The sequence below is a fragment of the Phocoena sinus genome, chromosome 3, assembly GCF_008692025.1.
Source record: "Phocoena sinus isolate mPhoSin1 chromosome 3, mPhoSin1.pri, whole genome shotgun sequence".
Taxonomy (NCBI): Eukaryota; Metazoa; Chordata; class Mammalia; order Artiodactyla; family Phocoenidae; genus Phocoena; species Phocoena sinus.
Window position 1 is genome coordinate 170,170,666 of NC_045765.1, and position 26,193 is coordinate 170,196,858.

Genomic DNA, 26,193 nt, shown 5'->3' on the forward strand with positions numbered 1-26,193 from the left:
CACCTCTGGGTTCTTTAACTTCACTTGAATTTGCTTGCATGACAATGTGTGCAGTCACCTTCTAGTTAGGTTTTAATCTACATTTCATAGTTTAGTAATGGGGGTTGTTGAGGAGAACAGACACTTGCTCAGCTCCTACTAGGAGTCCTGTGCTAAGGTCTTTCATATATATGTCAGCTCACCCAATCCTCATGTGACCTTGTGAGGCCAAGGTTATCTACAAACTAAGGAAACTGAAAGATAGCAGTGAACAATTTGGCTAGTAGTAAGAGAAGTTAGATTTGAACAAGATTTGTGTGATTCCAAAGGCTATGTTTTTCATTCAATTTCCCATTTGCTTATCTTAAGGAGTCATTTTACTCTGTTTCTTATTTGAATGTCTGAGTAGGTATCTTCCTTCACATGTGGAGAGTTCACGCTTTTCCCTCCCCTTGCTGGTCTGGAAAAGTATCACAGCCCTTAAATTGTAGCTGCTCTAAAACGCTGTTGACCAGCTTGCTTCTAAATGAAACATTTGCTTAATATTTAATGTATCTTAACTAACTAAACAAAGTAAATGTTTTTCTTATTTTATGAGAAGTGTCAGCTTTTCTGACATTGCTGAAAGTTAGTATAGAAAAGACTTGCTGCATCACCTTTTGTGAAGGATTCACGGAGGGAAGAGTATCATTTCTCAGAAATTGTCATGTGTAATAGGCAATTCATCCTGGTCATAAGATTGATAAATACAGATTATTTCCAAGAAACTGAGACACAGAAATTACTATGTCTTTATGCTCGTGTAGTAAGGTATAAGAAGCTAAGAGGTGGATGAATGCCATTTAGTTTCTTAAATTGTACTTTATATAAATTATACATACCTTCTTGCCTAAGTATGTTGCAATGTTTCTTATTTAGAATTTATTTAGAGATACTCTCTGTCATTAGAGAAATTACTCATATGGTTAGGATTGCAAAGTGCTCACTAGCAGATGGGTTTTTCTGAAATTACTTGAATGTGAACAGCACTTGCTCTGTTCTTCTTTGCTGTGGAAATACACTCCCAGAGCCTTAACAGACAGGCTTGGATCTGTGTGGTGCCTGGAAATGCATGCTGTCCAAACTCAACTTAGAGCCATTTCTAGACAGAGATTTTCAGTCACTGCACCTTCTCTCTGGAAACAGGAACTTTCTCCAACTAGTGTCTGAAACTAGGATCCTCCATCCATCCATCCATCCATCCATCCACCTACCCCTCCACTCATCTATCTTGTTCCTTCCAAGGGCCAGGAACAATGCGGGTGCTCTGATCCTTAAGGGATCCTGACCCTTAGTGCTACCCTTAGGATGTTGACTATCTAGTGGGAGAAATGGGTAAATACTAAACTAGTAACCAAAATAAGAATAATTCCTTTCAAAGAGAAAATTAAGGTGAGTCATGAGTGTATTGTTAGGGAGTCTGCAGCAGCAAAGAAGTATGGCTCATGGGAGTGTCTTTCCAACTGATGCATAACTGGAGGAGGAAGGATGGGAATTGTGTTCCAGGCAGCAGAAGGAACAGCATTTGCTAAGGCCTTGAGGGGGTGAGGAGCTCAGCCTTATCTTGAAAGAAATGAGTTGGTGCCACTCAAGCCTGGAGAGCTTCCTCCATGAGGCTGACGTTGCAAGCAAGGGCAGACCCCAAGGGCATCATCAACCACAGTGAAGATGTGGACTTTCCCCAGAGTGCAATGGGCACATGACAAGTAAGGAAATGAAAACATCAGAACTGTGCTTTTCAACCTCCAATGAGGCTGCTCTCTGGAGGGAAGTAGGAGAAGGGTAGGAGTGCAGGTAGGTGGTCTCACCTTTCATGGAACAGTCTCTGACCCCCTCCTTCCCCATGTCTCTTCACAGTTCCCAGGGTCCAACTTGAACTACCATGCATGGATGCCCTGGCTATTTCTGCAATCCCAATCAAAACTAAGAATCTTCTTTCAAAGTGTCTCCAACATGCATGAACTTAAATACGTTTAAGGGATAGCTCCTGCTTTTTCATCTAAGAGAGAAAGATACAATGTATTCACATGAAAATTGAAACTATGATGAAATAACCCTAAGGTCATCAAGGCAAATATTTTTCTCAGGCTTTGCATACTGAAAGAAATCACCAATTACCTAAACTACATGTTACTTTACATGTCTTACTCCAAATTTCTAATGTCTTAAGGGATGGAGATATACCTATTCAATGAGAGAAAACTGGAAGAACTGGATATCTGTTGTTGCCTGTTGAAGTTTTCTATCATTTTAGTACCATTTTTAAGCTAAACGTAACCAATCATTTTAATGTAACTGTAAATCTGGTAACAGTGTGTAGTTTTTGTTGTTGTAGTTTTTAGTTGTTCTCAGTTTAATTTTTGTTTTGTAACTGGTAACTTTTCATATATTGACAGTGCATGCCTTACTAGATACACCTATTTACTGTAAACTAACTATACAAAAAAAAAAAAAAAAAAGAATCCTGCCTACATTTCTTTAGATTGTAAAATTTCAAAGGAGATAATTTTATTTAGTTTTCCTATAATTTCACAGAAATAGAGAATATGAAATTAGCACTGATTTTGCTACTAATTAAAAATACTGGATTTACTTAAGTTAATGTCTTTAAAATACATGTTGTTCTTCTTTAAAAAATAAAGACAAATCCTTGAGCAGTGAAAAATATGTGCAATAGAGGACAAAGGATGAATGTTGTCATTAGACAAAGGAATCAAAATTAGTAAAAATGACACATACTTGGAATAAATGGGGACTGGAATATAGACAGAAGAGCAAATCCAAATAGTGGCTTCCAGTTGAGTTTTGAGGCTCAGGGAACCTAAGAGTAGGGGTGAGATTACTGAGGACGGCTGTCATCCAGAATGAGCAAAGAGAAGATCCACTGAGTGTAAAATTTCACTCTGATACAGAGCTTGGCCTCAGCCTACAGATGATGCTACTCCAATGTCTCCTTCAGGAGTGGTTTAGAGTAACCAAACTCACAGACACTGAACACACGCACATACGCACACACGAGCCTCTGAATGCCAGTTTATTCCTGTGTCATAAGTCATGAAATACCACTTCCAAGCCTACTGAGGAAATGCTGTGCTGCTTCTCCCTCCAGGAAAGCTACACATGGGACTTAATTTTAATCAAGGGAGGAAGAAGGGCAAGAATAGTCCATCATAGGGGAGGAATGTCTGCATTCATGGGTCTGACAGCTCTATCTCCTCACAGGAATAAACCTGCCACCAGGCCTGGTGAGGTCTATTTCTTGAGGTCTAACCCTTTCCCTAGTTAGGGCTGGGATGTCCCTACTATTTCAGCTTTTCGTTTCTCCTCCCTTCCACTCCTTCAGACCAGTGGCTGTGCAAATTATTTTTGCAAAGCACCAGAATTCCAGTTTCTCCATTAAAAAAATAATTTGTTCATTGAATACATTTTTATTGCGGGCTTTAATATGTGTCAGGCATTATTGAAAGTGCTGGGGACAAAGCAAGAAAAAGTCAGACATAAATCCCTGCTATACTCTCAATATTTAGCATAGATAGCCTGCTTGGTATTAGGAAACCATTCTCAGTTCTAAACTCCCGTTTTAAACTCTGCTTTGAGATACTGGGTCTGGAACTCTACAAATCTGATTTCAAAGAAGGTGGAAGAACTTGTTCCTGCCTGCCCCCTGTGGACTTGTGCACTTCCTATCTGCTCCTTATAGACTTCCTGCCTGGTATTTATGGACTTCCTGTCTGCACCCTGTGAACTTCCTGTCCTCACCCTGTGAACTTCCTGTTTGCCCCCGTGGACTTGTGGACTTCCTGTGTGCCCAACATGGACTTCCTGTCTACTTCCTGTTCCTGTCAGCCTGGCTTCATCCTGGCAGTGGCAGTTAATTCTAGTAACAGCCGCTGACTGCAGTTTACAGGTTACTTAAAAAACCAGCAGCAAGTTGCCCCTCCCAGCCCTGGCACCAGTTGGCCAGCTCCTCCTACTCAGGGGTTTGAGCCCAGCTCCAAGCATTTAAATTTTAATAGTCCCAACTTCTTCCCTCAGTCCCTCAGCTCCAGGTCCAGTAGCAGCTTCCTGCACTTGCTACCCTGTTATATCTGGGTATTTTCTTTTTCTTGTTTCAGTTCTTTAATACTTACTTAATGCATTGTATTAATTCTCTCTTTTCAATTAATTTGTGTAGTTTCTGTTTCCTAACTGGACTATGATTAATACAGATATGATAGGGAAGGGGATAGGAAGTATGTGTGGAGGGGGAAGAGTAGGTGATTTTAGATGGGGGTGGATCAGGGAGGTCCTCGTGGTGAAAGTGATATTTAAGAAGAAAAATGTTACCTGTGTGTTAAGCAGATACAGTCAGACTGCTCTGGTTGAGCCTCAGGAAAGGCAGGACCGTGCTTTTAAGAGTCTGGTTTCATCTGGGCTCCTCTTGTACTCTCTCTGGCCTGGACTTTCTCTTAAACAGTCACTCTCGAAAATGTAGGTTTCAGTATCCTTGTCCTTTGGAAAATCCTAGACTTGAGTAATCCCCCAGAGGAATTGGCCACAGGAATCACATTCTTGCCCCTCGAAGGGGATCACATGGCTGTTCTCAGGCTAATCTTGGCCTTGGAGAAAATCCTGGTCATACTGGTTGTGGAGATAAACACCATTCCGATGACCCTCACAGCAAATATTTTATTGGCCATAGAGACTGTCCATACGAGAGCTGCCATACAGTGGAAACATGTGATTCCCAACAAAGGGCATCAGGAACACTAAACACTAACCAGAAGGAAGCCTGCCACTCTGTCCTTTTCCCACTGCCACCTGCCCCACACCTCCAGAGCAAGGACTCCCTTGCTTTATCTTTAAAATCTCTGGCACATAGTCCAACATTTAAAGTCTTCAACTGATCTCTCCCTATAATGAAAAGTAATAGCATCCTGTTTGTTTCAGTGAAAATATCGCAGGACAGAGAACCTAAAGACATACATCCTTAGACCTTCCTAAACTCTACTTGACTTTGTAATATTGGCCAAGCCACTCCACCTCTTTGATTCTCAGGTTCATCACTTGAAAAATAAGGGAAATGGAACAAAACCATACATTTTATACTTAAATTTCTCTAATCATCTCATTTCTGTTTACAATTAATGGTAAGCTAATAGAAAAATCTGGTCATAACAAGTACAAAATATTATCTCATAAATGTTACTTTGATCTAGTTGTAATAATGAACTGTATTCCATTTTGTCAATTTAAAGATTTATACTATATTTATTCTTAAGTAATTAGCAGAAATTCATGTAATGATTCAGTACTTTCAATTAGTTCCCCACACCCACCTTTTAAATTTCCTAATAATCAATAACTTTGGCGATACTTTATCCAAAAACCTTATTTTCTCTACCATTTTCCTGCATGTCTCCTAAGCCTGATGTATTTTCAACTGGTATGCCATCACTGGCCTCCTCAGACAGTGATACTTTTCTTTTAAAACTCATATTAGCCCTTCTAGCCATCTCCTGTGTTGGTTCTTCCTTTCTGCTCCTGTTTTATTTTCCTGGCTCAAGAACATTTTTCAAAGTCCATTGAAAACTTGGCAACATTTCAGACAGTTTCCAAGGATTTATTGGGTGCTTTAGGAAAACTCTCAATGACTAGTTTCCAGAGAATCCCTGGAGTTTTTATCTGGAAATAAAACCTAGTACAATTCAAACCAGGGCCACAAGTAAGTCTGCAACCAAGTGAGGGAATTCTTAAACTGAACTGAGAACTGTGGCATTTACAAGTTTTCCAACACTATTGAAAGCAAGAGAATAATTAGATTTTAGGAGAAGTGATATGTATCCTTTGCATTAATGCCTTAACAATTACACAAGAGGAGCTAAAATTCAGGCAGATTTTGTGCCAAGGACAGATGATAGATTTGATGCTGTTCTTTATTTAATTTTTTTGGTAAAGTACTAATCCAAGTACAGAACGTGCATGAAATCCTTTAAGAAAATCTAATCCTGTTACATGTAACAGAAAATATTTCCAAAGAAACCTCATTTAAAGTATTGACAATGGGGGTTTTTAAAAATAGTTTGTCAGAAATCTTATTGATTAGACCACTTCTGAATAAACTGTGCTTCAAAAGACAATTTAGATTATTTGACATTAGTCACAGAAGGAAATCATATGAAATGAATTATAAAATGAATTTTATGTTTATTCATATCTCAAAATAGAGGTTGAGAAGATGTAGTATTTTTGGTTGATAATTTGAAATACAATCATTCATTGCAAAAAAAAAGAGAACTAGGCTGTGTTAACAGGAACTTGGGGATACAAAGATGAATAAAACAGTGTCTCTTCAAGAACTCACAGTCTGGCATAAAAAAACAAACCTATAAATAAATGATTATGGAATGAATTCATGTTTTTTTTTAATATAAGGGCCTGATACATTACAAATGGGCCTACTAAGTTCAGAGAGGGCTTGATACTGAGGAAGGTGGTATTGAGGTGGAAACCAAATGCAAACATCGTTAGGCTTTAGAGAGTATTCAAGGATGATGCAATGGAAATCCACATAAATGATCTTGTAGGTCCCTATAGTGCAGCAATGACCTCATGATTAAGGGAAGCAAAATAGTATTGTGATTTAAAGTGTTGTTTCTGAAGTCAGTCAACTTAGGTCAAAATCCCACTCTTTCAAGAATTACCTAGGGAATCATCTGTAAAATGGGGATAATAAAATAGCTTTGGGCAGTGATTTGCAAAATATGTTAATAATAGCATTTAGCAGAGACTGACTTCCAGAATGGCAGTGTAAGGAATGTGGAAGATCCTCTCTCAAGTGAAACAACCATTTTCCTGCTGAAAATTGCACACACACACACACACACACACACACACACACACACCCCATTTGAAGTCTCTGGAAATTGTCCTAAGGGCATAAATAGTGGAAAATCTTTTCTCATATAGGTTATCACAGAATATTGTGTAGAGTTCCTTGTGCTATACAGTAGGTCCTTTTTGGTTATCTATCTTATATACAGTAGTGTGTGTGTGTTCATCCAAAGCTTCTGATTTATCCCTCCCATATTCCAATAAAAAAAGTGGAAAATCATCTATCTAATTAAATTTAGTAAATCTGTGAAAGAATGGTAAAATTTGGTGACATTTGAGCATGGTCACATGCTCACCTTTCCCCCTGCTCAATGTGACAGAGCTCTATTCTAGGTATATTCTAAAAAGACCAGGGCTCCCTATCCCGCCCAACACCCATTCTAGGGCTGTATTTTCAAGTCAGGAGAAACAAGGCACCAACATCTCTTATCCCCTCAGTTCTATATTGCAGAAGCTCTATTCTGGACAGGCATGGCCATAAGAACTGATTTCCCTTGTGCTAAACAGCCCCTGCTTATAAGATGGAAGCTCTACTCCAGGCTCAGCAGGTTGAGAATAATTGATCCTTGAACATCCCCAACCAGGAACATTTGTATGGTAGAGATTTCAAGCCAGGAAGCAAAAGCAGAGAAGACCAGGAGCTACTATTTCCACCCAGAGCTCCACTCATAGAGTAGGGGTGTCACTTTGGGAGGAGAAGCATACTACTAGTTCCAGCTCCAAAATGTGGCACACACATTTTTCCCAGGAAGAGAAGCAAGAAGCAAGCTCTAAGAACAAGAAGCTCACTTAAAATGAATGGTTATATTTGGAACAGAGTGTGTGAAAGTTCATGTCTAATGGTATTGTCAAAAATAATGGGTATCTTACTTGCAAGCAATTAAGAGAAGGTTGCAAAGCAACTATTATAAACATGTTCAAAGAACCAAAGGAAACTATATCAAAAGAATTAAAGCAAGGCCTCATAGCAGTATTTCATATAATACAGAATAAGAGAAATTATAAAAAGAACCAAATTGAAGTTGAAAAGTGCAATATCTGAAATGAAAAATTTACTGCAGAAGCTTAACAGTAGATTTGAACTGCCAGCAGAGAATCAGTGAGCTTGCAGATCAATCAATCAAGATTACACAATCTAAAGAGCACAGAGGAAAAAGAATGAAGAAAAATGAATGGAACCTCAGAGAAACCTGCTACATCATTAAGCACACCGACATATGAATAGTGGGAGTACCAAAGGAGAGGAGAGAGAGAAAGGAGCAGAAAAATATATTTGAAGAAACAATGGTCACGTACTTTTCAAATTGAGGAAAAATATTAATATGAACATTCAGGATGCTCATATAATCCCAAGAAGGATAAACTCAAAGATACTTACACCTATACACTTGACAGTAATAATGTTGAAAGACAAAGACACATTGGAAACAGCAACAGGAAAACGATGCTTTAAGTATAACAAAACTACGAGATAAACAGCAGACTTCTTATCAGAAACAATGGAAACCAGAAGGCAGTAGGATGGTATATTCAAAGTGCTGAAGGAAAAACAAAACAAAACAAAACAACAACAACAAGAAAAATTGCCAACCAATAATCTCTACCTGGTAAACAAAAACCACAGTGAAATACCACTTTATGTCCATTAGGATGTCTATAAGAAACAAAGGTGGACAAGAACAAGTGTTGTCTGGAATGTGGAGAAACTGGAACCCTTATACATTGCTGGGTAGACATAAAATGGTGCAGCTACTGTGAAAAACAGTTTAGAATCTCCTAAAAGTTTAAGCTTAGAGTTTCCATAGGATCCACTAACTATACTTCTAGGTAAATACTCAAGAAAAATGAAAACTTATGTCTACACAAAAACTTGTATACAAATGTTCATAGCAACATTATTCACACAACCAAAGAAAATACAAACAATGTCTATCAATTGATAGGCATTAAAATAAAAAAAAAGTGGCATATGTATACAAAGGATTATTATTTACTAATAAAAATAATGAAATCTTTAAACATGTTACAACATGGATGAACCTTAAACACACAGTATACTAAGTGAAAGAGGCTAGTCACAAAAGACCACGTATCGTATGCTTCCATTTATCAGAAATGGCCAGATTAGGAAATCTATAAGCAAAGAAGACAGATTAATGGGTGCCTAGGACTGATGAGGGCTTGAGAGAAATGGGACGGACTGGACTGGGTTTTTTTTTTTTTGAGGTGATGTAAATGTCTCAGATTAGACTGTGGTGATGTTTGCAGAAGTCAGGGAATAGACTAAAAAAACACTGAATTATACATTTTCAAGGGGTGAAACTCTATGATATATAAATTATATCTTAATAAAGCTGTTAAAAAAAATAGTACCTATCTCTTAGAGTTATCATTAGGCTAAGTGAGATAACAAATGGGAAGCTATTAGGCAAGTATTTGGCAAATAACATTCAGTAACTTATCACTGTTCCCTCTGCTACTGTCATTGTCATCATTGTTTCTTACACTGTAAGACACCCAGTAATTCTATCCATTATTTAACAAGTACTGAAAAGCACCTGCTGTGTGACACACGTTTATGTGCTTGTGTTTGGTAATCAGAACAGATTTGTTATGTCATTTTGGTAGAGACATAAGTATAACAGATACTATTTTTTTTTATTAATCTTATTTAGCAAAATGAGAAATATCTTGAATCAATATACTTGGTGGCAATGTCAGAGTGACTCTAGAAGTCATTTTAGGGCTTACAGACCTTATTTAGTTTACTATACTTGGGCTTCACATACAAATATTAATCTCTGAACAGTCATGGATGGTGTTATCAAGGATTCCATGAGCTTGACGGGTCTCCATCATCTTCCCTGAGATGGCTTGTTACTCTTCCATTCATGAGCATCACATTCCAATCCTACAATAAGGATTTGTCTTGGACAATATTTCCTCCAGAAACCTACCCCGATGCTGCTGTCTCTCACCAAGATAGGGTGAGGCATCTTCATTTCAGTTCTCCTAGCACCCATATTTGTCCTTATTTCATCACTCTTCAGTAAAATTGCCTATTCCCTGCTTGTCTCATCAGACAATACACTCCTTGGATGCAACTTTGACAGGTTCCAGTGAGACACACTTCTGAAGCACATGACATTCATTATTCACAAGAGATGCAAAGTACAATGCTCATTTTAGTTTTGTCTTTCTTCTTTAAGGATATGTATTTACTAAGAATATGTATTTACTATAAATTAGAACCACACTCCTGACTCCCATCAGATAGCTGAGTCATCTAGAAACCAAATTAAAAAAATGCTTAACTGAGATCTACCTGGAACTTCAATTAGAACCTGAAAGGACCAAAATAACAAAAAAGGAACCGTCATCTAATGCAAAAGGTATGCTACTTTTCTTCATGTGTTAACAGATTTGAAAGAGGACAGATGGGGTAACGATCAATCAGGAAATAAGTAACAGACTTGGCAACTACTTGAGGGGCATTTCCATTCAATAACTTTATTATCTGGCTAAGAGAGAGGACTTCTTAATCCTCCCCTTTTCTTCTTTAGAATGCCTTTGATTTGTCCTATCATACGGCAAATGCCCCTGGATCTCACACTCATAAGTCTAATTGAGGTCATGTTTGTAGTGACCATCTACAGACAAAATATCACTTTAGTTGGAATTAATGTATTTGGAAGATGAATGGTGAAAGCACACAGCTTTCTATTGCATTCACCAAAATATTACATTCCAGTGTTTATTATCCAGAGGAGTCTTTTTCCTGTTCTTTTCACTTCTTTATCTTTCATGTAGTTGTCATTTACAACTTTCGCTGTTAACTCCCATTGAGTTCAAAGAGAGCCAGAAATTTCAAGCTGCTGTCAGCCAACTCTATTCATGGGACAGACTCCAGGGCATAGCTCAGCCGTCACGCCATCACTGGGAAGCCTTAGGCTCACAGAGACCAGGGGCATCCACGAGCCTGCACCCCTGCTGGGCTAATGGGAAGAAAGCACCTTGCTCAGTCTTCACAAATCCAAGAGTGCTCTGAAGGGCATGGCGCATCTCCTTACCACACAGATGGCTTCCATTTCTGGTCTGAGCAAGACCTTTGTTGAAGAAAGCCAAGGAAGAGATATCTCCCTTTAGTGCATTACATGAAGAATTCTAGCTCTTTCATTAAGAAAGATCTACTTTTGTTGAGACGGCATGGGAGAAATCAACCACACTGTCCTTATGCTTAACAAGTGTGCCAAATAACCACCACCCCACCCTTGACTATTCCCCATTGTATCCATTCTCAAAACAAAAGTCTTTCCAAAGAAAGTAGATATGAGCCCAGCCCAAACTGAATTCCCCCTAAAAAGCAGAATGTTAATATTTTTTAAAAAAATAACAGGACATAGCATTTCCACATATTTAGTATTTTAAGGAATTGGTTATGAATGTGCCTTCAGCATCCAGTATTCACATACATGTACACAAAATCCTTATGAGATGTAGAGTCTGAATTATCTCTTTTCAACGAGGGAAAGGAATAAGACAGGCTTAGATCATTTTCTGGAGATGTAACAAATGTTCAAAAATCTATTTGCCAAACCTTTAACATGATCAAGACCTTATTGTTTGGACCACACCTTTTTACTCTGCTACTTATGTCATGTCTCCCTCATCTGTGTCTGACTAATCAATTTGTGTCCAAGAATCTAAGCATCTACTAAGATTTCCTTCCCGAAAGTTATGGAAATATTCTAAGAAAAGTAAAAGGTAAGCCATTAAAGTTTCAGCTTAGGTCAGCCTGAGGGATTTAGATACCTTCTCAACTTGGCCAGATGCTCCTCACTCTAGGATCCAAGCAAAGGGGACCACCTGAAGCATCTAAGGATGTTTAATGTCTAAGTCAGATATTAAGAAAATGAAGAAAGCACTAATAGATTCTTTAGCCCCATAAGATCAGCACTGCCCTGACATGGATTCACCACTGTTTCTGAAATGAATGTTCTAATCTGTAAATATATTATCAACATCAGAATGACAGAAATAAAGTGCTTTCAAGCACATCGCCAATCAGTTGAACTGTTGTTCTATTCAAGATGAAAACATTCCTTCAGTGCTAGTAAGTGACCAGCAAGTTAGAGTAGCCAGTAAGTCAGAGTAAAACCATCCCCAAAGAAGTCAAAGTCTTCAGACTTGTCCGTAAGTTCTCACGCACAGTTTCCAAACTGCAGTGCTCTGCCACAATCGTTGTAGACCAACGACAACAGAAGGCGGAACCCGGATGCTGTTTCCAAATTGGGGATAGGAAGCGCCCAGCATATCTTAGAAAGCATTGCTTGGCAATTTTCCTTCTGCTTTGAGAGAGCAAAGAAATCTGTACTGCAATAATGGGAGAAGGAGCCCAATCTTGTCACTTGCTCCCTTCCCTACATCCCTGCCCCCACGGCCTCACAACAGGCGGCAACAACAGTACTCACCAAACCTTGGCAGGTCGAAAGAGCCACTGAGGAACTTTTGTGGGATCGTAACGAGCCTTGATAAAAACAGAAATCCTCGGGTGGGAAAGTCTGCACCGACTTAGTGCCCCCCTTCCCCAAAGTCTGTACGAGAAATCCAGGCGCCACCAGCTTGCTGGAAGTTTTCAGATCCAGGTGGAAGTCGTGCCTGAAGCCTTTCAGCCGAAGGTGCAGAGAGTCAGCTCCGAGCTGGGCCAGCGCCCTTTTCCTCCTCTGGGGGTGCATGATTTCGTGGGACACGTAGTCTCCGTTGTGGTCAACCTCGTAGGGAGACACCAGGTCATACTCTGAAAGTGAGAGAGGGGGTGTGGCTGCAGGATTCTGAAAAGGATCAGGAAGTCTTCGAATATCATTTACTACCGGATAGTGTTTTCACCCAGGAAAAAAGGATGGAGGAAGCGTCCATGACCACCCAGCCTCAAATCCGAACTACAGAAAGCATAAAATCGGAGTTAAAAGGCAAAATCTTAAAAGGGGCCTTTTGCAAAGTCACTGTTGTTCCTATAATGTGTTATTACCAAACCAGCAAATGCTATGACACTTCTAAGGAGAAACATATTACAGAGCAAATGAAACTAAGAATGGGCTTTTCAGATTACAGAGCAATTACTGTAGAGTAATTATAATGTCATTATTTTTATAGCTTTAAATATTCCTTTAGTCATATTGTCTTTTACCAACATCTTTAGTCTATTGATAAGAAAGTTTAGCTTAAAAATACTGATCATTTTTCAGAAAACAGTTAAAAATACAAATACGATGGACATTCTTTGGCATTTAATTTTTAAATAGTTAATTATTAAATCATTGAACTACAGCAGAAAAGGCAGAATGCAGGTATGGTAGATGCTCAGATGTGTCTTTTCTCCAAATGAAAACCACTGCTGAGCCTTTGGCCTGGCTTCTTGGCATTTCACACTTCAAGGTTGTTCAAAGACATGCACCACACTCTTCTTCCAATTCTAATTTGAATTATACCAGGTAAAAATGTATTCAAATAAACGATTTATTTTTAAAAAGTCAAGAAAACCCCAAGGAGCTAACAGATTTGGGGCACCCATATGATCTGCCAGGCTTCTGTCACAGACTGTCTTATAGTTTGGGGAGCATTTGTGTCATTCCCTTCTCTGTGCAAAGTATGGAGAAAACAACTGTAACTCCACCAGAATCCTGGGCGGTGGTCCTCACCTGCCTTTCTCGAATATCATAACTGTCTTCTCCAAAGAGGTGTCTTCCCTTCTAGCATCATGTATTTTTCATTGCTTTGACAGGGATTCTTCCTTTCATTCCCACCATTAACACATCATTTCTGCCATCCAGAGGTCAGGGAGAGGTTGTTTCTGGGAGGGCAGGACAGACGTGGACTAGAGACCTAGGGGTGGGCTTTATGCCAGAGGTAGGATCTTATTGCACTGCCATGTTCTAAACTTGAACCTGGACTTTTAGATCATGCGAAGGTAGATTTGTCAAAGCAGAGGCTACAAAATATTTTAGTTAACAATCTCTTAGCTTGGCTTCTACCTTTCAAATATTTAAACATATCTTGTGAGTGTCTCCATCTGCATGCCAGCGATGGACCTTTGGAGAGGGCCGGCTTCCTAGCCTGCATTTTGTCTAAACACCAGAAAATAACAGAATAGGATGTCAGGCTTTCTCCAAGCTTCCTCTGAGATGTCTTTGAAATGGATGTCAGACCCAAGCCCCAGAGGGCTAGCCCTACACTGAGGTGGAAAGTCCCTAACGATCCAAAATGCAACTTCCTCTTACGTGTATGACAAGACCTGATTCTCATATTCTCATCATGATTCTAACATCCTAAGAAATTATATATATATTCCCCTTTTATTGCCAATATATGCTCTCGGGAGACTCTTCTGTTAGATACTTAATAACCGGGCCTTTAGCATGAATTGGACATGCTTCTTGGAGCTATGAGATAAAATAAAACAGCGTCCTACAGAAGTGCTATTTGGTCATAAGTGAACTGTCCTCAGGTAAATTATTTTTTTCTGGAAAAAGTAATTTTTCTTCACAACCAGAACTCTTTTGGTATAGGTACTTGCCCACATGTCCCTGGGCTATCCTGGCAGGTATTTGAAAGGTAACACTGGAACAGAGAGGGTGGCAGCCAAGGTATGGTCCTAAAAGGCATGTGTTTGGCTTTGGGAGAGACAGAGAAGGCCAGGGATGGAAAGGCACCGTCCAGAATCCCCTGGGCTGAGGCCCACGGCAAGGTGAGAGTCAGAGGCCCGGCTGCCAACCCATCAGGCGGCAGGATAACCAAAAGCTTAGCGATGGCCTGTTTGAGCCCAGGCTTCCTGTTTCCTCAGGTCAAAGGGCCCCTCCTGGGCCCACAGGCCTGCCCCACATGCCCAGTGCAGGTACCTGGTGAGCTGTGGCCCATGCAGATTAGACAGGAAGCAGGTTCTGGCTGGCAACTCGACAACCAGCCTTGGAAATACATGTCAAAGCGGGGCACTCGTGTCTGCCAAGGCAAAATACACTGGGATCACTTCATACTTTACTTAGGACAATGAGAAAGTAAAATAAATTTGCTTAAATTCTATGCAATGATAAAAAAAAACATAGGGGGAAACAAATTAGGAATGAATGTGCCTGGTGCAAGTATGTGATCACAGTCTGTTCCCGGCTACTCCTAAAAAAAAGTGAAAAGCACTTGCTCATTTAGTTTGCATTTTTCCAAACCACCTTCCTCATCCCCGGCCTTCCGGACTCGGGGGAAAAGCTGGTGTGACGTGGTCGTGTTAATAACTTTCTTCTTGACCTGCGGGCTCTCAGGGAGTGTCTGCACCTCACACTAGCCTGTTTCCATCCCAACAGAGGCCGTGGAATGAGGACAAAGCAGGTGGACTGTTCCAAACACTGGCTAGTGAGCAGATTTATTGCACATAAAAAGATGATTACCATTAAAAGGCCATTTTTATGACCTTTACTTTGGAGGGCATACACTCTTTATCTTTTATTGGTAGGGAGACATATAATATCTATTTTTCAAAATGACAACTTTTAAGCCTGTTGTACAGAAACGCACGTGTTGTGCTGGTACATTTTTCACAACCAGCTACGGGTGGGGGTCATGGGGTAGCCTAGTTGAAGGCACTTGCCAGTTTCCCTGGTATAAAGACTCCCACCATGGCTAATTTCAATGACCATGTGACCTCACTGAACACGGAGTTTAGAGGTTTGCATGGTAGCACACCATTATAAAGTATTTCCACCATACAGAGGCAATACAGACGAAGAACCTCAAGAGGAGACGTAACCTCAAAACTTAAAGAATTGTGAAGTGATGAGTTTTCAGTGTTTTAATCTTGCTTTTAATATTATTTATTTCACCCAAGTTTACCTATTTTGATTTTCAGCACACCAGCTCACAAAATTTCTGACAAGGTAATGATCAGTTCTGGAGAACTGCTCTGAGCCTGCCCAGAACACCAGCTCCAACCGCTGCAAAGCCACTTCTTGTAACCAGTTACGATCCCTTCTGAGAGTGAGGGTGCACATGGGTGAAAATTTAGTCCAGTGGTTCTCAGCGGGAGTGCTACCCCACACCCCTGCCCACAGGAGACACTTGGGATGTCTGGAGACATTTTGGTTTTCACGAAAGGGCAGGGGATAGTGGTGCTTTGGGAATGTAGTGGGTGAATCCAGGGAGGCTGTTACACATTCTTCCATGCACAGAACAGGTTCCCATAACAAAAGGTCAAGAGTGCCAAGGCAGAGAAACCCTGATTTCATCAAAGAGCAGTCCTTAGTGCAGATATGCACTGTTGGTTATGTATAAATAAATGTGAAAAGGGTCATAGCTAAAGAATTCTATGAATGAACAAAGTAAGCATAGCTTCTCCCCATGCAGAAGGCAATAGATCATTGCTATAAAATGACAATTTTAAACTAACTCTTGAGCTTATGTTTTAAGATTGTAATCCCCCAAACTACTGGCTTGTGATTTCAAGAATAAAGAATTTAGTGAGATTCCTGATCCTTGAGAATCCCTGAAACAAGACCTCGGTCCTACACAGGTTTTTCTAAGGAGGAGAGATTCACACATGGCTGCTTCAGTCAGCACCCTGATCTACTTCATTTCAAAAGGTGTTTTGACCACAGCATCAAGTCTAGGAAGACTCCAGCTCCAAACTGAGGGCATGAGGTGTGGAGCACCTGTGAGCATGCTAGGGTCTGCTGGTACCAGCTGCGGAGAACAGATTTTGCACATCAAGTCCTAACTCTGTGTTCAATGGCTTCACATCCACAGCTTGAAATCAGCCATGGTGGGAGTATTTACCCCATGGGAACCAGCAAATGTTACAAAATCAGAGGCCTGGAGAATCTGTTGTTAAACATTTACTAGCAGATCCCTGGGCCAAACTGCCCCATCTCAAGTCACGTGAACGTGTGAATATAAATCAGTATATACTTTAGATTCACACACACAAACACAGATCTCTCATGTCCAATGAAACAAAGTTCTAAAGAACTTCTGACTCTTGACCTGGAAGCTTAATTCACTCTAGATTTTTAAAAGTTAACAAACTCGTGCTATGTGTTTGCTCTTAACAAGACCCACTATTATTATGACAAAGGTAAATTTGTGGGGAAAGCATTCGAGGCTCCTATTAGGGAAAAGCTATGTTGAATCCACCAAAATGAAATGGGTGTACTGAAGGTCTGAAAATAGAATTGACCTCAATGAAGTTATCTATTGTTGCCTCACAGAATACACGGAGTTCCCTATCTTATTGCATAATTACTCCAGACTCCCAGGAACATTGGCAATATAGGTTGAAATATGTGTTAAACAAACTTTATGGCCAAAGAGTTATTTCAAAGGCACCTTTGTGTTGTGAAGGGATACCCAGACATGCAACAGTAAACTAACCACAGCATCACACAAAGTCTATTCCACATCTGCTACCCTAGGTCAAAAGAGGTAACACTGCTAAGCATAAAGAGTCTTTGTCTGGTCGTGTGAAAGCTTTCCACTGAAACCCACTCTCTCAACTTAGCCTTTTGTAATTAAAGACCTAAAACACCTGCACCGTGAGGGATGAGGGAGTGGTGTGTCCACTAGGCGAGAACCTCAATGATGATGGCTCCCACCTTCCCCCTGAGGTTCTGACCAAGCGAGCTAAGTGGTTGTCATGGGAACGCTGGGCTTGTGACACCAGCTGTGGTGCCAGGTGATTACAGCCACATGCCAGCCAGGCTGGGGTCCAGCTTGCAGGACGCTCCTCCCTAGGAGAAGGGCACCCTCGGGCAGGAAGTCTTGGCTTCTCCTCCTGGAAGTGGTTTTCTATCTCTAATGCTCTTACCTCACAGAAAACCCCATAACTACTAGAAAACACTCTGAAAATTCTGAGACCTTCAGGAATTTTCATGATTTTAGAAAACTAGAATTTTCACAAAAAAATTTTTTTAAGTGGAAGAAGACAGCTAACTACAATATAAATAACTACATACTAGAATGAGTCGTAAGAGAAACATTAAAGAAGACAAGGGCAAGACCAAGGAAGTGAGCTTTAAATAGGTAACTTTCTCTTGCAAATACATAGTGACAAGTAATTTTTAAACGTTTTCTATTATTTACATCTAGCGCCCTCTGGTGGTCGCGGAAAAGTTCCTGTGTTCCCGCGTTCATCGGATTGATCGCTATTGATAGACTCGTCGTACAGCACTCGGGAGGAGAGAATTTCAATAATTAATGCATATATTAAATGATTGTCTTTATGGAATTTTATCAATATGAAGAAACTACACTCAGAAATTCTTGATTATTAACTCAAATTTTCTAGGTTTTCTGAAAATAGGTTGGGATAATAAAACCTAGCTCTTCCTCTGTAAGTCACTAATAACATTTGAGATGGCAATGCATTGTTGGAATTGATGCAAAGTACTCATATTTAGCAACTGCCAGTGGACTGGGTTCAGATTAAAAACCCGGTAGCTACCGACATTCCACACCTGCTTTCCGGTTTACCCAAAAGCAGTTCAGAACAGAGAGGTCCATCCCCTGAGGCATGAAATGGTAAATGCCGCTTGTGAGCAGTGAAAGGAAAAACACACACTGCAGAAAGATCAGACTTGTTTTTTGGCAAATCATGACACAGGACTTGGACATTGCTTGTGACGTCACAAAACGCTAATTACCCATTCTGCCAACTCTTGAAGACCTCCCTTTTGAAACTAAGGTGAGAAATACTGAGCAAAATGACTGTCTTTTTGTCCCGTGCTCTGACAGTGAAGGATGTTCATTTTAAAAGGCCAGAGGGGGGACAGGAGGGGGAGGGGACGAGGGGATGGAGAAAGGCATAATAAGCTCTTTATAATTGCTGTGTATACATTAATACAACTCCTAGATTATTTCCTCCTTCTTTAATTGTGTGTGTGTGTGTGTGTGTGTTTGTTTTTTAAATAAATACATTCCCTTGCTTTCTTCCCTAATGTTTATGGTAATAACGCTGGTAAGCCATTTCTGTTTTACAGGGAAACAATATAAATATTGGTGAAAGTTGACTCAGAGGCGCTCGCTCTTACGGTTGGAAAGAAGCACGGCAGCACCTTACAGAGAATTCCCAGAGTTATGAACATTTGCAAAGCCTGGTAAACTAGCCTTAGAGGGTTTGCAAGCTGCTGCACTGCAAGGATTCGAACCCCCCTCCAGCACTTACCGCCCTTTTCCACCCAGCCCGGCCACTCCGCGGGGCCAGGAGGACGCCGGACGCTCGGGCTCCCCGGCGAGGCCGCTGTGGGTCCCACGGCGCACGCAGGTGCCTGCTGGAAAACAGCGGCGACACCTCGGTGAGACGGGGGCTGCGCGAGGGGAGCTTCGGGGGACCCTGCCCCCGCAGTCGGGGACTCACCTGCACACCCACCTGCGCCAGCAGCAGCAGGCAGAGCGCCGCGCAGCCGGGGGCCAGCATGGCCGGGCTGCCCCGCGCGCCCTGCGCCTGCAGCCGGCGCTGCGCCCCCGCGGGGAGGACGCACGGCTCCATCCAGGGGCGCTCGCAGGGGCCCGGGGCCGCGGATGCTACCCAGCCCCGCGACCGTGCAAGCGGGCACCGAGGACCAGCCCGACCGGCGCGCAGGACGATGCCCGCAGTCACTGCGCCGCCCGCGCCGGGGTTATTACTGCGGCTCCGCGCCGCGCTGGGGGCGGAGTGGCGGCCGCGGCGGCGGGGCGGTGGCGGAGAACCCGCCCGCACCGTGGGAGAGCGGGGGAGGGGGAGGGCGAGGGCAGGGGAGGGGAGGGCGACGAAGCGAGGGGAGAAAGGAGGGGGGCGACAGAGGCGCGAGAGAGGGCGGCGGGGTGAGGCGCGAGGGGAGGAGGACCGGGGAGAACCCGGGCGTTCGCTGGCCCGCGGTCGGCACCTTGCCGTCCGTCCCGGGGGCACGCGGGTGGAGAGGGGACCGCGAGCGCGGGGCGGCGGCGTCAGCAGGTCGGGCCACCCGCTCTGTTCTCCGGACCTGCAGTCCACGCACGGCTGCACTGGCTGGCACCTCGCCGCGCTGCGTCCCGATCCCCACTCCCGAGGGCCGGAGCGGCGCATCCAATGGCCGGACACCTGCCGCCCGCCGGAATGCGGCAGAACGGCGCCTGGGTCCCGCTGGGTCCGCCCTCCCGCCCCGTGGGGAGATCAGCTGCGAAGCAGGGGTGCCCGGACTTCCTTAGGGATGCGCAGATCTGAGTATACACGAATGTGCTTTTCTCTCGAGTCTGTGAAGTGATGGGAGACGAGGTGGGTCGAGGAAGCTTCGTCCTCCTGGGATGTAGCTGCGCTCCTGGCCCTGGGGTCTGGGCAGCAGCTGACTGGCCTGTGCCGGGGCTGCTGGGGGCCTAGGTGTAGCCATCGATCGCGGGGGCTTTGCGGTCGCGGGCTGGTCCCGGCCCAGGTCGGGGACTGCACCGTTGTGCTACTAGCTCCAGGAGTCTGAGGGCGCAGCAGAGGCGCGTCCACCGGCCCGGCTACAAGCCCAGCTCGTGTTCTACACCTGTTGACGGCATGTGTGTGTGAACGCACGTGCACGCGTTCCAGTGTGAGCACGCGCGACACGAGCTGGGTGTAGGCGAATGCGCATCAGTGTCGGCTTGCACGTCCCCCCCCCCCGTGCATGTGTGTGCGCTGGAGCTTGAGTGCACACGTGTGCCAGTGCGTGTTCTCAGGCACGTGTCCCGCCTGAGACCACTCTGCTCCACTGACTGTTCCTGGCCTCCTTGACCTCTTCCCTCCTGCAGGTCCGAGGAGTCTGGGCTCCTGCTTCATGGTTCCAGAGTCCTTCCTATTCAGTTTAGCCCAGCTTGGCCGGTTTTGCACATTTTGTAAAGGATGGAGAGGAAACTGGTGGCAGCGGTCTCAGGCCTCCTTTGCCCAGCTCGCCCTGAGCCTGTAGGTGCTGCTTGCTTCTGGCAGCCCTGCAGCGCCAGGCAGCCTGGGCAGGGACAGTGAGACCCTCTGGCTGCGCAGGGCCTTCTGCTCCATCTCTCTGTCATATTTGTTGCCTTGAAAACACTCTTCAAAAGTGGGAGAAATTTTTCCATAAAGGCTTGCCTGGGGGTGTGTGTGGCCTTAGAACCCCCTCCCTGCTCCACACACACAGGCACACAGCTCCTGATTAGTGTCTGCCAGACTGGAGGCTGGCAAAGGTTCTGCAGTAGGCAGAGGGTCCTTGTGTCCTGAGTTCAGGGCGTTGCATGCTTGGTAAACGAGGGTCTCTAATTATCGCTGATTGTGTTGAATGTGGCCTGCAAGGGGATCAGATTTTCCAACTCTTACCTACGATCACATGAGGACACCCAGGGGCTCTCTTTTTATAAGTTCAACAGATGAAATGAAAGAAGGATAGCTGGTATAAAAGGGTTCACTTTTAGGAATGTTTTTCCCTTTTTGAATACAACCAAAATGAATCTTTCCATTGTGAAGAAAGAAACAATATCCTTTACAGGGATGAACGTTTTCCAGTTTTTTTAGCTGTTCACTGAATTCAGTGCTCTGAGTGACTCAGATAGAGGGCAAACTCCAGCCCCGGGGCCAGGTTGGGGGCTGAGGTGAAGGAAACTGGTGGACAAGGTATATAAAGGCCATAGAACACGTGGAACCCATTTGTGATTTATAATAAGATGTATATATTTGGTCTTCCTCCAATTTCTGGCACAGAGCTCTCCAAACTTGGAATTTCCTGAGTGCAGAGAGCAATAAAGGTGTATTTTGTTATGTTAATGAGCTGACTTTGCACCAAAATTGAGACCAGTTGCCAAGGGACTCAACCGTGTTATTAGAGGGTTGGAACTTTCATTCCCATCCCCTGACCTCCAGGTAGGGAAGAGGGGCTGGAGGTTGAACCAGTTGGAGGTTGATCAATGATTTAATCAAGCAGGCCTATGTAATGAAACCTCCATAAAAAACCTAAAAGGACCAGACTCAGAGCTTCCGGGTTGGTGAATAGGTGGAGTTTAGGGGAGAGTGGTGCCTGGAGAGGGCATGGAAACCCCACACCCTTCCCCATACCTGCCCTAGGTATCTGTTTCATATGGCTGTTCCTGAGTTATATCCTTCTGTAATAAACAAGTAATCTGGTAAGTAAAATGTTTCCCTGAGTTCTGTGAGCCAGTCTATCAAATGAATGTAACCCAAGGAGGGGGTTGTAGGACTCTCCCATCTATTGCTGGTGGCTTATAGGCACAGGTGACAACCTGGACTTGCCCTCGGCTTCCCAGGTGAGTGGGGTAAGAGCACCGTTCCCTGACCCATGGGAGGTCGGACTGGGCCAGGCCCCATAACGCTTTCCCAAAAAGTGGTTGACAGGCTTAAAAGTGGAAAGAATACCTCTACAGTGTGAAAAATAGCATATTAAGAAACAAAAAAAGGAAATTTTTGATGCAAGAAAATTTGAATTCCTAAAGGGAAAGGTTAGGACAGGGCAATGTGTCTTATGGATTATGTGAAACTTAGAACTTGCCATGAAGCCTGACTTAGTACAACTTTAGGAATCAAGCCATCCTGGAAGAATGCTCTTCCGAAATTGTTGGCTAGGCATAACACAGCCCCTGTGTTTCCTTGAAATCCCGTATGGTCCTGGCTGAACCTGAGCCACTCAGCTCCCAGGGCCAACAGGGTTACACGCCCTCAATCTGTGGGCCCAGATGCCTCAGACCTAACCAGACAGCAATCAGCTCACTGATTCTGATGCTGGTTCTGTTCCTGGCTACACTCTAGAACCTGGGTTCCTCCACGTTGAGACTTGACTTTTCTTAGGAAAAGGAAGAAAGGAAAATTGGGAACCAAGGAGGACAAACAATACTGGATTCCTGAATTCAAAATGTGGCTTTTGTAAGCTCTTTCCCGTTAAACACATAGAAATTTATCTCAAATAATAATAATACTTTCTATCATTATATAAAATATAATCACTTAGTATTAAAATAATATGATAGATGTATTAGAATCATTAGTATTCATTAACTGTTTGTTATTACTATTGTTGGTAATTGACACCCCCTCCTGCAGTGAGACCCCTGATTCCCCCCAGTGCTGAAGCTGTTCGTAAGGTAACCAGTGCCAGAAGATCCATCACTTGGAAACCTTGATTAATAAGACTCAGCATTTGTTCCCTTGTGTCGTCTGGTCCAGAATTACACTGACTTCTGCTAAACATATTTGCTTCTAATGATTCCACAGGGAAAATCAGTGTTGAAGGTGGGTATATCTGCTAGCTATCCCTGCACAAGAAAACACCCCATAACTTAAAATGAGAACCATTTCTTTTTGTTCAAGGACTATATGCTGGTTGGTAACCTGGTGGTGCAGACCAGGCTTGCTGATCTTGGCTGGGTTTGCTCATGAGTGCTGAGTGAATTGTGGATCAGGCATACACACAGGGAGGATGCCATGTGAACATGGAAGGCAAGGATTGGGTGATACCTTTACATGCCAAGGAATGCCAAAGATGGCTAGAAAACCACCAGAAGCCAGGGGAAAGATCATGGAATGTAATCTCCCTCACAGTCTCAGAAGGAACCAACCCTGTGGACACCTAGATCTGGGACTGCAGGCCTGATAACCATGAGACAATATGTTTCTGCTGTTTAAGCTGCCCAGTCTGTGTGCTTTGTAATAGCAGCCCCAGAACTAGTACAATCAGTAAGTTCTCTATGGACCAGGAAGGAATGTCAAGTTGAAATTCTAACATGAGCATCCAGGCGTGGCCCTCTTTCCATCGCAAGATCCAAGTAACAAGATAACAACTGAATCCAGCAGCTGGAGGAGCTCAAAGAATCCCACCAGGGACCTTTCAGCCGAGGGTCTGGGACAGTGGGCGAGGCACAGGTGGACATCTTTGAGCTCGTGGGGGAGATAGTTCTCAGTTGCCCTGTGCCACCTTGGGGAGGGGACCTGATTGCCACTGTCCTCCTTGTGCACCCAGGAGACCTATGAGCACAGAGGTTTAGCCCCTCATCAAGGGAAGACTTTCCATCTCATGCCACCTGGAACAAGCCTGCTGCTCTCCCCATCACCTCAGTGTTCCCCACCCAGTGGACTTCTCTGTGGAGGCCCATGGAACCCTGGCCCTGCGAAGGCTCATAGGGCAGTGGTCCTCCATCTGCTCTGCCTACAGAATCTCTAGAGGCTGCAGACCTCGATTCCCAGGTCCCACCACCAGGGAAGTATCATGGGTGTGTGGTGGTGACTGGACATCTGTGTTTGTAAAATCTTCCCAGAGGATTCTGTAAGCAACCCAGACTGAGATGGAGCGAGGGTGGTGGATCTCACCACCTGCTCCCTAGGGAGGGGGTATGGGAGGGCGACAGCTGGGGTAGTCCCGAGTGTTCATCAGAGGGAGATGCCTGTGTGGCTAGGGTGTGTCCAGTCTCTGGGATAGCTTGCTGCCATGGAAGTGATCCCACCTAGAAATGTTTTATATGTGTGTGTGAGCCAGAGTGGGTGTGCACACGTCTGTGAGTGTAATGATAGTCTGGTTTGAGCGTGCGTGCGTGTGTGTATGTTCATCCATCCACCTATCATTTAAAGTAAGTTATCAAGTAATGTGTATATTGTTATTTGATACCTTTAATTCTAAGAAAAATTCTAGAGAGAAAGAAAATGGGTGGGTTGTAGCTCTTTGGGAAGCAGAGGCACTGGGGAGGAAGGGGGCCTGCTTACCTGAGTAGTGGGTTTCAGTTCCAGGCCAGTGCATGACTCATTCAAACAATCCAATTACGATCCCCCTTGGGACCCGGGGACAGCCCACCCTGTGGATACTATGACACCTGCCTCCCCACAGCCCTGATTGTCGATTCTGTTCCTGATGGGGCCCCACGTGGTGTGTGGTGTCCTCCTCCCAGGGCTGTGAGTAGGAATGGCTGATAAATGCTGCCCATCTCACCTGCCCGGGCTGGGCGTCCTGTGTCTGGCTGTCCTGTAACCCTGGGGCAGGAGTCCCTCCCTCAGGGATGGAGCGAAGCGGAGGTGAGGAAATGCACATGTGCAGACCTCCTTTTCAGGTTTAGTGTTTGGTCTTTGGCAACTTCGTAAAATTAACCAGAAAAATTTCCAAATGAGCATTTCAAGTAAATAGCAATTATCCATGCCTCCAAGATCCGAAAATACACACTTATAAAATTATTGGGGTCTGATTTATGTTCTGGAGGGAACTTTTGCCTAATTATTAAATGTGTTTTATTGTTCATGGACTATTCTGTTTTCCTCCTACTTCTTGAAGCAATTTTTCAATTTATGTGTTCCTAGAAAATAGTTAACTTCATCAAGATTTTCAATCATTTTAGAATAGCTTCTTTTGCCCCTTCCTGTTATAATTAGCCACTCATTACTCATGATTAGTTGTGAATAGTTATCTACTTGCTGAGAATCCATCATGGAGCTTCTTTCTTCACTGAACTTATAACTCAGGGAAAAGACAAACTTTGAACTAGTACTTTCAAGAGAGGTTGCATTTTATGAAGAAGTAAAGGAGGCTGTGTGAATGATGATGTTACCTCTTATTTTTCTGTAATTTTAGGCTTGAGATATCTTTTAGGGGTACATCTATTAATGTGGGCTTCTTTGGAATGATTTTGCCAACACATCATTATACTGTTAAGGTAGATATATTGGTTTTTCCTATCTAAGCTTGTAGGTTAAATTCCCCCCAAGTTTTGATCAGTAGACTTTTTATTCTTATCTGCATTTCCTCAGTTGTGAAATCCATTTTTCCCAATTTCATGCTTCTTAAATTGGGATTGTGTCTTATCACCTCAACATATATTTAACATTATAGAGTACCTTCCCAACCTCCTCCTTACCCTCTCTCCCATCATTAGTGTTGGACTCCTGGTCCCATGATATCCTAGCTCAGAGGTTATCTGACACCCCTCCAAGTCCCAATTCTGTCCCATCTGATGCACAAACCAGTCATCCACATGCTTTGTTGACTATCTTCTGACATCAATTTGATCTTTCTCTTCTATTTCCTGTATTATGTGAAATGTGTTAAAGTTTACTTTTTGATTTTTTTCAGGGTGCTGCTTCGACTTTTAACTTGTTCCACTTGCTATGTCTATGATTCATTACTACATAATTTTTTTTTCATGACCAATAAGTATTTGTTAAATGAGCAAATTATTCTCTATATCTTTTACTTCCATGTTGATCTCATATTTCTTCATGATTTTGTGTTTTTGTTTCAGAGAAGGCAGGTTTCCCCTTGGATAGGGGGCAACTAGAGTTGAAACTTTCTTCTGACTCCTAAGGGAGGTCATTTCCACATAGACACTCTACCT

At 43.1% G+C, this 26,193-nt stretch overlaps 1 protein-coding gene across 1 annotated transcript in view; it reads right to left on the reverse strand.

Moving 5' to 3' along the window:
• Positions 1 to 19,969, reverse strand: part of ADAMTS16 (ADAM metallopeptidase with thrombospondin type 1 motif 16) — a 156,121-nt gene extending 136,152 nt beyond the window's left edge. The window contains exons 1-3 of the mRNA XM_032626580.1: positions 19,283 to 19,969; positions 19,091 to 19,232; positions 12,363 to 12,688 (exon numbers count right to left, since the gene is read on the reverse strand). Of these exons, the coding sequence (XP_032482471.1) occupies positions 12,363 to 12,688; positions 19,091 to 19,232; positions 19,283 to 19,969 (1,155 nt within the window). The remainder of the gene's footprint in view (positions 1 to 12,362; positions 12,689 to 19,090; positions 19,233 to 19,282) is intronic.
• Between the last annotated feature and the right edge of the window lie 6,224 nt (positions 19,970 to 26,193).